At 40.8% G+C, this 13,106-nt stretch overlaps 1 protein-coding gene across 1 annotated transcript in view; it reads left to right on the top strand.

Annotated features, from left to right (window-relative positions):
• The window catches only part of SLAIN2 (SLAIN motif family member 2), a 42,533-nt gene extending 30,099 nt beyond the window's left edge, over nt 1–12,434 (top strand). Inside the window, exons 6-8 of the mRNA XM_018564958.1 lie at nt 1,213–1,350; nt 8,126–8,408; nt 12,098–12,434. Of these exons, the coding sequence (XP_018420460.1) occupies nt 1,213–1,350; nt 8,126–8,408; nt 12,098–12,164 (488 nt within the window). The 3' untranslated portion in view covers nt 12,165–12,434. The remainder of the gene's footprint in view (nt 1–1,212; nt 1,351–8,125; nt 8,409–12,097) is intronic.
• Nucleotides 12,435–13,106: the final 672 nt, after the last annotated feature.

The following is a 13,106-nucleotide window of genomic DNA, read 5'->3' as shown; positions in this document are numbered from 1 at the left end:
ATTTCTTGCATAGGCGGCAGAGGAACAGTAAGTAGGGTCACAGAAAGAGGTGAAAACCTGACGGAAAATGAAATTCTTCCTCTATGAATTGAAAATAAAAATATTTGCCTGGGGTTAGGCTTTTAGTGTGATAATCTCCTGCACCAAGCACTTTTGTTCCTACCTTGCTTTCTGTAATGTCTGTGAATATTTTATGACTACACAAGTTAGGCAATAAAACCATGCTGGGATTCCAAGCTGTGAACTGAAGCCGACATTTTCTTCAGCTTTCTCATATCAGGACTTTAGGTGGACTTTTCCCATTATTATTTAGTTTGCTGTTGTGAGACATCATATATAGCACTTCATAAACTGACTGCATACCTAATATGGAACAATGTGATTCCCTCCCTGCCATTTGTAATACTCCTAGAACTGTCGTCTTAGGGAAAAGTGTTCCCCACAACCACCTTTCAGATGGTTCGGTAATTTCCTTACTTAGGCTTTAAAGGATATTTAAACCCTCCAGTTTTTTTTTTTTGCATATATCTACTGCTAGCAAGCGGCAGATATATGCAAAAACATTTTTTTTAAAAGTTAAAAGGCTTAAAATTTACCTGCGTCTCCGCCGCGCACTCCCGTCCGAACATCTGAAGATCCTCGGGCGGCTGCAAAGAATCCTGGGGCAGGCGCATGCGCAGTACAGATCTTCGACGGAGAGACGCAAGGTAAGTGAATGCAGGCAGCATGCATCCGCACAGACTCCGTGGGACATGGAGTGCCAGGAAGACAGGAGTCAGCGCTGGATCGGAGACCGGTACCAGCACTGGAGGAACTCCTGAAAACTACAGGAAAGAAGAAGATTATCAGAGAAGGAGGCATCATTTGAGGTAAGTCCTTACATTAGAATTGAGGGGGTGGAAAAAAAGTTTTGCCTGTAATGTCACTTTAAGGCTGCCGTGACAGATTATCTGCAAAATAGAGAGCTGATTTGATATAAGTTCTCATCAGTATTTCAGGTCATGTCATCAGCCAAGCAAAATATGTAGAAGGCATTTAATATGTGAAAATGGGTAAATATGAGACGGCCGCCTGTCCATGTATCCTGTGTAAGTAAAAATGAGACCATGTCAGTGCAGTGTTCTGTATAGGCAGATATTATATAGACACTTCAGCACTAACTACTGTATTCTGCTTTGCAGTTTTACTTATATGTGTATTTTGTCTACACAGAGAAATTGAGAAGGAGTCTTCCAAATCTCTCCAGGGCGACAGGCGTTCAGACCATGGAGACTGTAAAAAACAGCAGAAGTTGTGAGTCAAATCTGCAGGTGCCAAATGGAGGATCCTCCCGAGCACTGAACACATCCAGTGAGTGAACATGTATCCCTTCACACTGCTTGCTTAGTATTTAATGAGGCATTCTATTAAAACAGCAGCTTGTGAAAATGTTTAATGAGTGCTCAAATGATAAAGGAGATTTGGGGTTAGTACCATTTTGTCCCCACTGACTTCACAATCTAAAATCTCATAAGGCAGAAGTTTAGAACAGCAAACCCAGGACATGTAGATGAACTATGCTAACACCTGTCAACTTCTAATATTGTAGACATCAGGAGAAATGGCAGTAGTGGTGTGTACTTCAAGGAGTAGTCCCTTTAAACAGGAGACCATATAGTGATATGTTTGGCTGTCTTATCGTTTATTAAAATGTTTCAGACGGTGCAAAGTTTTATTACTGCTATAGACAGTTCCTTGCAAAAGCGGAAACAAATTTCACATCTTCTCGGTTATTTGGGGTTTTTTTTTTTTTTTTAAAGCTTTGGTCTTATTTTCAGACTTTGTACCATGAGCAGGACAAAATATTATAACCTGCTGCAAAATGTCAATTCTTACAGGTGTTACATCTCTAAATAAGCCTTGGCAGAGCAAAGGTTTACAAGCGTTGACTCTGATTTTCTATTATTTACAAGTTGGCTGTAGAAGATGGACTCCTTTTATGTTGCTACACAGATGGGTCTTCAGCAGGGGTCACTTTTTATGTAAGCTACAGAGTAGTTGTTGATCTACCTTTATGTACCCCACGGTGAATAAGATCTCGCCATGAATAAAAGTATTATTTATTTTATCTTTGACTCTTCTGAAAGTAATGCGTCTAAGCAGTATTTTTTTTAGCTTTGGATAATGGGAAAGAATTAGAACCTTGGTCAGGTTTTTACATCTATGGGAAAATAGAGGAAAAGCAAAAAAAACACCGGTGCCAGCACCCGCAACTTGTATGCACACAAACTAGTAACACTAGTGATGCAGCTCCCACTGGTCAGGCAACCGACAAACTGAAAAACATAAAGCAAAAAGGAGCGCCTCCATAGTGTAAAACAGTATTTAATAAAAAGAAGGCACACAGCTAGCGCTGTACTTACAAACAAGTGTAGAACACAGGCATGTAACAAGGATGAGTATCGTAGGTTGCCTCTGAAACATGTAAACCCGTGGAATACTTGTAAACCAGACTCTTCTGCCCCCATCAATACTCCAGCTCGTCTTTGTTCGTGATTTAGTTTACTCATCCTTGTTACATGCCTGTGTTCTACAGTTGTTTCTAAGTACAGCCCTAGCTGTGTGCCTTCTTTTTATTAAATACTCTTTTACACTATGGAGGCGCTCCTTTTTGCTTTGTTTTCCAGGTTTTTACATCTGTTTGGTGGCTCCGTTCAAGAGATGTTTCCCTCATTCACTGTCCTAGTGACAACAGTTGTACTAGACTGGAAGGGAGGGAAAATCTTTAACAAGGACACTTTCCCTGCTTTGCTTAAAAAAATGCATCTTTGTGCTCTTTATTTATCTGTGCAGCTATTGCAGATTTTTCCCTACTTTCGATCTGATGAAACTGTTGTCACCAGGAGAGTAAATGAGGGAAAATCTTCATAACAGAGCCCCAGATAACAGTTCAAACCTAATAGCTTTAGTCCTGTTCTATTTTATCTATGAAATTTTGGCCAGACATATTTATATTTAACCCCTTCATGACTGAGCTAGTTTTCAGGTTCTGTTCATAAATGACTGACACATTTTTTACATTTTTGCTGTGTGATTCTTCCACAGCAGTAATATACTTTCTTACTAAATGTACCCACACATATTATATATTGTTTTTTAGAGGACAGATAGGGCTATATAATTATATCACATATGTGTACCTAACCCCTCACTTAGTTTGAATAAAATAAAAAAAATGAGGAAAAAAACTAGAAGAAAACACTTTTTTCACAAGTTTTGATTATTATTATTTTTTTTTAGAATTTTTTTATATTAATTATAGTATAAAAAATATATTTATATATAATTTATATTTTCCTAATTTTGTTTTACACTTTATTTTAATTTTTTTACACTTTGTAAAAAAAATAAATTAAAAAAAACAACTTTTTTTTTTTCCTTGTCAGTTTATATCAACCAATCACTGTGACAGCTTGATAAATTAACTTTTTTATTTTATTTTTGGCTATTAGGCTGATCCAAACTTAGGAACAGCTAATAATAACCTTAGAGACTGATCCTGACTTTAGTCAGATTCAGATCTCACTAAAAGCTCTTTGATCGTGCCTAGACGATCAGAAATGATACATTTCACTCAAAAGATATACATTGTATCCTTTCAGTGAAATGTATCTAAACATCGGGCTCTCGAGCTGTCAAAACAAATAGCAGAGAGGTGAGTCACTGCTACCTCTCTGCTATTTTCAGCTGTCAAATACAGGATCGCAAATTGCGGTCCTGTATTTGCATGTAACGGCTTCATTCTTTCATTACTGAAAGGAAGAAGCTTTTACAAAAAGCTTAATTATTTCATTAATTAATGCCTCAATACTGAGACATTAATGAATGACTGTTAAATGCTGAGAATCAGCAAATACCGGCATTACAAAGCCTGATATAACTCGTCACGTACAGTGTACGTGGCCAGTCATATAGGCACAAAGTGACAAGACGTACACTGTACGTCTCCCGTCACGAAGGGGTTAAACCTGTGGTGAACCTAAGCAATTCAACTTAATCGTATATCCAAGTTTTGAGCTTGGCCCTGAGCCTGTATGAGTATCCATATTGCTCAGGGAGGCCATCCATTGTAGAAAAGAATCAATGCGCAGTCTCGGTAGAGGATGAGACTGAACTAAGAATTCCTGAAGAGTTGCATATAACTTCATGCAGCCATATCACTGGATGCATTGATCAATCTTGCATGCAGTTTTCACTGAAAGTAACCTGGAATTTCCCTTGTGTGTCACAAGTGTACTTGAAATTATTTTGTTGATACACTATTTCTATTGTGATCAGTGTCTTTATTATCCAGATAGAAATAAAAGTTAAATACATTTGTGTAAATACATTTTATGGTATTTCTGAAGTTGAATTTTAATTGTGCATGTGAAGATGCATGGAATGGTAGACTTTGGATTAAGGTGTGTTCTTCTGCGGTGTGCATGTGTCCTTCCAAGCTGCTGTGGTGCATGCGCACAGTTATGTGGTCTGCTTCTCTCTGTACATCTCACTGATATTTGAACTTAGAAGGGCTGCGGTGTAGTTAATCTTGTGCTGCTTATACTTGGTTTGAATTAGTTAGTTGATTTTTAGTTTACCTTTTTAAAGTGGTATTCAGTCCTAATTTTGACAGCTGTATAGTGCCATAAATGGTTTCATAGTGTTTCCTGTCTTGCATTACAATGTATTTGTGTACATCAGAATGAATAGACGCAGTGAATGCCAGAATTTTATATTTAGGCTTGTTAGTACAACCTAACATTAGAAAGTCACTTTTTCTTGAGATGATCTAGGTGAGAGTCATGCAATTGTACAAGATCTAGTCTAGAAGGAGTCTTCCACTGGAAATAAAAATTGTTTACTCTGGTTTGCTTTTCCATTTGTAGTATGACCTGTGCCCTCACTGCCGATCAGTCACCTTTCTCCTGCACACGTGCGGCGTGAGTCCTGGTATTTCAGTTCACACATAAATATGAAATGGCACTCCTATGAGCTCTATGATTTACACTTCCATAGATCTCATTCTTTAAATTAATTAAATACACGTCCATAAATCTGTAGAGCTTCTGGCCTTCATTATTTGCCCACTCAGTGGCTGGAAGGCAGCTTACCCTTATATTCCCCTGGCCAGATCAGGAATATGCAATTGCCCGATGTTGGGATAATCTAAGGCGAGAGCAAAAATCCCAAGTATTGGATACAGGGAAGAACAGGAATCCCCTTTAGAGTTACTTGGCAGGGAAACCTGCAGATTTTAGTTCTCAAGAGGAGGCAGATAAGGCTTAAATCTTGATATGATATTGGTGGTCAGTTAAAAACAAGTGAAAGGCCATGACTTACTTTGGGAGGATGCCAGAAACCACAAGGGATCTGCAACTTGCGATGAAGAGCTGGTGGACAACATATGTCTCTCCACGCAGACCCTTTTGGTTGCGGTTTGTGCGGCCGCTCACTGTCTGGAGGGGGGGAGGCGCGTCACAGGGCCTTTTCACTTATTGGGATTACTACACCTTAAAGGGATCTCTTCTGCTCTCCTTTCTCTCTTTCCTGCTTTTGGAGAAAATGTTAAGGTATTCTCTATTAGCTGATCAGTTTGCCGGTGCCAGATGTGAATATTTATTGACTTGAGTTATTGAAAATTAGAGGCGTTACCTAATACTACTTAATAGTGGCAAACCTTAAGGCCCCGTTCACATTGAGCGATTTATCGCGCGGTAATTCCCGCGATATCGCGCTCCAATGCAATCCAATGGGGCAAAGGGTCCTGCTGTCGCGGGTCGTGTGTCGCTACAGCAGGACCCTTTTTGGAGCGGATTTAGCCGCGATTCAAGCTTGCTCAATGCAAGCTTGAACGCGACATCGCGCGGCAAATCTCGCGATGTCGCGCAAATATGCAAATCGCGCGACAAACGCGCGATTTGCATATCGCGCAGTGGGAACGGGGCCTTCCTTTCTAAACCCACTGTGAATCATAACATTTGTTATGCATTCCCACTTTAATCCCCTAATTAACTCCACGTTCCACAATATCATTGTTTTTAAAAGACATGTAATATTTCCTTGTGTTCCAACAGCATCAAAAGGGCAGATACAAATGCCGCGTACAACCCAGAAAGCAAAACAGGTTGTTGCAGGCCCTAACGGAGGTAATGTTCAGAGAGTTCATTGCTCACAGATATGTTCAGTGTAGTTAAGAGGAAACACTTGGTCTCTGGGTATACCTGGCCGGGCTGTTCGAACTCCTGGAAGGGAAATCTGCTTTAGGACTTTTGTCAAAGGGCTTTTTGGCTTGCGACAGTGGCATCAGTTTGAGATCAATCACATTTGATTGACATGTGCATCTGACTTGTAGTGGACATTCTTGTGACCTGCGTTTAACCTGTTCCAAGCAGGTTTTGCATTCCCTTAGACTTCTATTGGAGTGCACAAACCAAGGCCCATCAATACAGGCCCTTTACCAGTTGTAGAACTTTATTTCTACATCTAACAGTCCAGAACCACTGATGTGTAGTTGCCTAACAAAATCTATCAGATTTCCTATAGTTTAAAATCTTAGTGAGAAGGGTAATACCGATTTGGCCTTCGTTTCTGTGAAAGAGCACATGCAGCCATTTTGTAATCAAATATATTTTTAAAGACCCAGTTTATATGTAGACTTTTTCTTGACCTTATATGTATTCACAGACAGGGCCTCTAGGAAAGAACAGCTTATTTGCAGAGTACACAACAGCCAGTCTCCTGGCTTATTTTTATGATTTACAGCAGCCTGTAGTAACCAATAGCATCTTCTTTTTGTCAGTTAAAACATTAAGCACCCTCAGTTTACTGGTTGGGAGGAAGCCATGTACTCTCACTGTAAAAAAAGTATTTTTCTGGTAAACAACTGTAATAATAGACATCTTGTTGAGCTTGCTCCTAAGCAGCAGATTCAAGTTTTTTAAAATAACTGATGTGTTCTCTTTTTAAAAGTTTTTTTTTTTTTTAATTTTTTTTTTTTTTTTTTTTTTTTTTTTTTGGAATGGCTGCTCCAACAAGTTACCCTCTCCATGTTGTAAATCCATTATTATTATTGGTTCATAGAATGCCAACATGCTCCTGTGTGTTGTAAAGTACAGTCAGATTTAAAAGAAAAACCTTTGGCTGTATTTAGACTTTAATAGACCGTTTGTTAAATTTCTTGTGTACTGAGGTATGTACTATTAGGTTGTTGCAGGCAGAGAAGTTATTAGTTGGTTGCTTATTAACTGAAATGGTGTATCGGCGTTGCTTCATCATATTATTACTATGGGAGTACTTACCAAATTTGCAGAATGGGCATCGGCTTACAGGTCTTTCCTAGTACTGCTTGGTGAGATCTAAGTGTTCTTTATTGCTGGGCTCTGGGTACAATCACATCCTCCAGAAAGATGTGTGTTAAGATATAGACTGAATCCTGTTAGTGCTGATCTATCCTTAGGACATTGCATGCAGTGGCCAAGTTGCATTCACTGCTGAAAGAACTGTCTTGAGTATTAACACTTTGGTCAACCAGAAAGGTTATTTCACTCAATGATGTGACCGCAACCTATGCCAGGGAGTTTTGACATCCTCAGAAGTTTCTAGACTAAAGCTGGGTACACATGGATAGATGTTTGTGATTGACTGTTGTCGAGGAGATACGAAGCTGAATGAAATAATCTGATGGATTTAAATGATCGGCTTTAGGTCGATGGAATTGGAGCTACCCACAAATCGAGTTTCAGACATTTCCTCCTGCATTAGATCCATGTGTACTCCGCTGTGATTTCTGTCCCTTACAGTGCCTTTTTCCTTCATGTTGTTGATTACCAATTTTTTTTTCAGTGCCCTTAACACACTTATGACAACATACACATGATTTGACAACTTACAACATGATTTGGTTTTGGGCATCTGTTATGAAAAATATTTAATTCAATTTACCAGAGCAGAATGTCTAGAGAATATGAATCCACAGAATTCTGCATTCTCCTAGTTTTTGCTGCTTGTTCTTTTCTAAAAGTGTTTTCATTGCTCAGAAAATGGAGCCAATGCTGACAGTCACTGTAAATTGCACTGACCTTTTTTTTTCTTTCTCTCTGGACAGTACCTTCCCCATGCAAGATCCGATCCCCTGCAGCACCCTCTCCGCTAGCGTTACGGCAGCCTATGAAGGCTTTATCTAATCATGGTTCTCAAATTGCACAAGAAACAGCCTCTGTTGCACAGAACATCCCTCCATCAGGACCACCACCTAGCCAGCACTCTGGCTCTTCAAGTCCCGTTGGACGAGGCAGCACGCCAGTGAGGAGTGGACTGCCCAGACCGAGCACACCTTCAGGAGGAAGTATACCAGTGCCTCGCAGCAAACTTGCACAGCCTGTCCGCAGGTAAATATACAAAGTCTTTTTTTCAACATCATAAGGCTGGCTGAGTAAAGCAAAGACCACCTAAAAACACTGCAAACCTTGTAAGCAGTTAGAATGCATTTTTCCCCTGATTTCAGAAAACAGAAATGTAGTTGCTAAAGGTTACTCCCCTTTAACACCTATTGCTCTTTATTTGCTTTATTAAATAAGCATTTTTTCCACAAAATTAACATTCAGATTGTATGTTCTTCACTTTGCTATGAAACAAAATGTTTTTGTGGTCGGAGTCTAAGAAACAACAGTCTAACCCTAATTACCAGCTACTTGTGATGTGCCCTGGTCGCACTGATCTGTATGCCTAAAAGGGGGCAAAAAGACACAAAATAGGGATGAGTGACATAAGAACGTTAATGATGCACTAAAAATACATCAATTGGTCAAACTGGAAAAGGCTTGAGCTATTTTGACATGCGGATCAGGTATGTAGCGGGTAAAACTAGATGAATTCCACCGACCCAAATGCTTGATGATAGGAGCAGGGACACCTTGTTTCTATGCCATTTGATGCCGTGCCACTGCCGCAATGACTTCCTAATAGGGAGAAGTTTGAAATATCCGCTTTACACAACCAGTAACCCTTACCAGCTGGAATGGCTTGGTCCACTGAAGAATATTATGATGAATGGCTTGGTCCACTGAAGAATACTTCAACGAGGGAATCAATGAATTCAAGCTTGGAAAGTGTGACGAATGAGGGGCGGACAAGTCATAAATTGGATGGAAGTCTTTTCCTTGCACCACAGCAATGGGACTAACCCTCTACATATGAAAAGGAGCAGACACAAAAGGCCCAATAAAAAAAACATTTTCTTAATTCCACATCTAACAACTTGTTCAGATTCACTGGCTGACAGCAAATTCTTACACTCAAACGTTACCTGAGGGAGGGTAATCAAACCACTGTGAAAACCTTGCGAGGAGTTCGGCCTCTGGAGCGCAAACCGGTCGGCTCAGTTCGTTGGGGGGCGGAGTGAGTGTTGCATTGAACTCAATTGCACCGCAGCCATGCCCCCCGCCCGCTGTGTGATCGCCGTCACCTGAACGCGTGGTACATTAGTGCCTGCGTTCCGGTCCAGTATGATCTGCAAAAAATGCTGCAAACACTATTTTTTGCAGATCGCAGTGGACCGGAACGCAGGCACTAATGTGCACTGCGGGCGGGTGCTGGCGATTGCACCGCCGGCGGGGAGCATGGCTGCGGTGCCATTGAGTTCAATGCACCGCCACACCACCTCCCGCCCCCAAAAAACTGAGCCGGCCATGTTGCGTTGCAGAGGCCTAACACACTGAAAAGCACTCCTGATGGTGTGACAGGGCCCTTACATGTATGGACCGTAAGTGTGGTGTGTCGGAAGATGTCTTTGTAACTACGTGCATATGCTACAAATACATGTATATCAATGCTAGAGAATAAGGTGTATTGTGCGACAATGAACTGCAGAAACGCACCATATACTGACAAAAACTACCTGCCCATGGACAGCTGCATTTCACAAGTGATATTCTAAAGGTTCGAACATAAAAAGCAAAATATTTGGTGGTGCTATATATTTGTGACCATATTTATTTAGACTTGCTGTTTTATTGTTTTTGTTATGGAAATAAAATGTATTTGTAGCCCAAACTTTTTTGTAGTTTTTGGATGGACTTGTGAATGGTTGGAACCTTTTGTCAGATTTTCTTTTTTTTTGTCCTCGTTGTCCCATTGGGGAGATTTTCCTTCACTTCCAGTGAGGCACAAAGGAAGTGAGCTGGAATCTCTCCAAAGTGAGAGCAATCCCCTTATACAGCAGCCAACTTAATTGGAAAATCTCCCCCTCATCTCCTGTTTTGGTGACATCTTGTAAACTTGATTTCCCATCATGTTGTGCTCTGATAGGTGTGAATCTCCCCAATGGGGACACATCATTACAATCTTAACAGAGGTTCTAACCTGTTTCCCCTCTATTCAAAACTTAAAAAAAAAAAGATTTCTATACAAGCACTTTAAAGGAGAACTATGGGGTTAAGGCTTTTCCCCATAGTTCTCCTTAGGGTAACGGGAGGACACAAACTAGCGTCCTCCCGTCACCCTAGGCTCAGTATACCGCGAGCTACAGGTATACTGAGACGCCGCAGTATACCGCGAGCTGCTGCGGTATGCGCTTCAGCTGAAGCGGATCCCGACAATTGTGCCGGGATCCGCCCAGCTGTGTGACTGACAGCTGGCTCTGCCTATCTAGAGGCAGAGCCAGGTGTACCCGCCCCCTCCCGATCCGACCGGTCAGCGCTGGCGGATCGGAGCGGGGAGGGGGGAATCCAGCCCCTCCCCTGTCACGGCAGAGAGCCGTGACAGGAGCGAGAGGTGAGCGAACGCCGGTATGTGTTCGCTCACCTCCCGATCTACTGAGCCTCGTTGTCACAGGTCGGCTAGAACTATGAGGTGAGTGAAAAGCACTCACCTCATAGTTCTCCTTTTTAAGGGCTGATGGGCACATACACAAACAGTGTCTTTCCATAACCGCCTGATTTTTTGTTTTCTGATCTGAACATGGGTGTATTGTTCTCTATGGACCTTTTGAGCACAACTGCATTAAGATCAGTAAACTTGCATTCAGATCTGTAAAAAAAAAAAAAATGGAAAGATCTGTGTCCTCAGAGATGCTGTTTACAGTGCAGATTGGAGCCACCTGCATCCTTTCTTTGCTAATACTCGCATCTTTTTAACGCCTAGTTTCTTTGTTTCTTGGACGCAGGCAGCTCAAGCTTCCTACATTTTTGGCAACCGGCAGGTCAAATTTGTGCTGAACGCATGCCAGATTGAGCTGCCAAGCTTCCTTCGTTGCTAGGAGGCTCCTCACAGCCTAGTGTCCTATGCAGGTGACTCTAGTGTCCTAGCACTAGTAGAACACATTTGTGCTATAAGCTGTACGCAGGTAAATGTAAGAGCAAACCTTAAATGCATACAGTGTACAGACGACGTTTTAAGTAGGATCATGCTGCTATGTAAAATCATGTTGCTTGTGTCATGATCCCTAAATAGATTTGTTAACTAGGCACCAGAGGGAGCTGTCAGTGGCTCGGTTCAGTTACTTTACCTCTTACTGTTGAAGCCAGATATCTGTCTCACGGGTAGTGCATTGTTTGCAATCAGTTGGCTGACTGTGGACTTCTGGGAAGGAGCATTAAAGCACAACTTTTATTGTTTAGCTCTGCAAAGCTTGGGTATGTAATAGGCAAATATGGCTGCCCCATGTATCTATGTTACAGATGGATAGAAATAACCTTTTTTTAAAAGATAAACACATATTGATAACATTTGAATCAAACTGATCTTTTACATTTTTATTTAACAATCAGAACTGAAAAACTTTACATTCCCTTTAAAACTATAAATAAAAGGTAAGCCCATAATTTGAAAGTAAAAGTAGGTACCATAAGGTGCCAGGCCATACCCTCACTGCACTTTTTAGCACCTTTAAAGTGCATATGCAATTTCTGACTTTTGGAAAGTAAGCGCATGTACATGCCCAATTTCCCATGTGCCAGTGCTTGGTCCTATCTATAGGTGGCTCAGACAACAGACAGTGCACTGTTAGATGTGAGCACATATGGTCTATTACGCTGTTGCCTTCACTTTGCTGTCCTCACCTCCATTGTTTTTTTTGTAGATCATTGCCAGCCCCCAAGACTTATGGCACCATGAAAGATGACAGCTGGAAGGAAGGCTGCTACTGACCCCCAACATTTTAAAGCTTGACTGCTCAATGGAATCCACGTCCTCTGCACTGTGACCACAGAGCAGCCCATCCTGATGGGACAATTTGGGATTTTGCTGTTTTATCCTCTGTCCGTATCTAGCACAAACGGGAGAGATTACAAAAAGGAGCACTTTATTGACACTGACCATCGCAGGTTTTAGTCATCTATCACCCCTTCATGGTGTTACTCATAATTTATTTTTGCCGCCTGTAATCTTAACCCTTTATAATCCAAAAACACTGCATTATCACCTGGCTTCTTGGTAAACAACCAACTGCAAATTAAATAACTTTTGGTAGCAAGCAACTTTACTTTCTGCAGAATATCCGGTTAATGCCAAAGAACAACTCCTCCAACCTTTTTTTTAATACCTATATCTAAAATATATATAATATCTGAAAACATTATAATTCATATAAGCACTAATACTGCAAAGGTTTACAAGAGTATATCATTTGGTAGCCTGTGTTTTCTGAAGACTGCTTTTTCCAGTTTTTTACACTGAAATTTTGTTGCCTTTTATTCTATGTAAAAGCTGTTGAGCCTTTCCCGGCTGTCAGCTTCTCCCTGAACTTCTGGCAGTGAACGGCCGTCACATGTTCTGCACAGAAACACGGCTCATGCTTCAAACTTAATGAATAGCACAATTCATGGTAACAAACATTTAACTCTTAAGTTTCCATTCTTCCAAAAAAACAAAACCAAGGGGCTTAGTTATGCAGTCGTTTGTCCTGCAATTGAATCATTTGCATAACAATGTGGAAAAAATACATTGTGGTACAGCAGTACTTGCCAATAGCAAAAACAATTGTAAGCAGAACTCTAATCAAGCCTTTAAATCTAAGCTTGAAATATATATTATAATTGATGCATTTTACCCTTCAAAGGGTTTGCAATTCTTTTTAGCCAGTCTTGTGA

The sequence above is a fragment of the Nanorana parkeri genome, unplaced genomic scaffold (assembly GCF_000935625.1).
Source record: "Nanorana parkeri isolate BGI_ZX_2015 unplaced genomic scaffold, ASM93562v1 scaffold800, whole genome shotgun sequence".
In the NCBI taxonomy this organism is placed as follows: domain Eukaryota; kingdom Metazoa; phylum Chordata; class Amphibia; order Anura; family Dicroglossidae; genus Nanorana; species Nanorana parkeri.
Note: the sequence above shows the minus strand (reverse complement) of the source record. Positions and strands in the feature narration are given on the sequence as shown.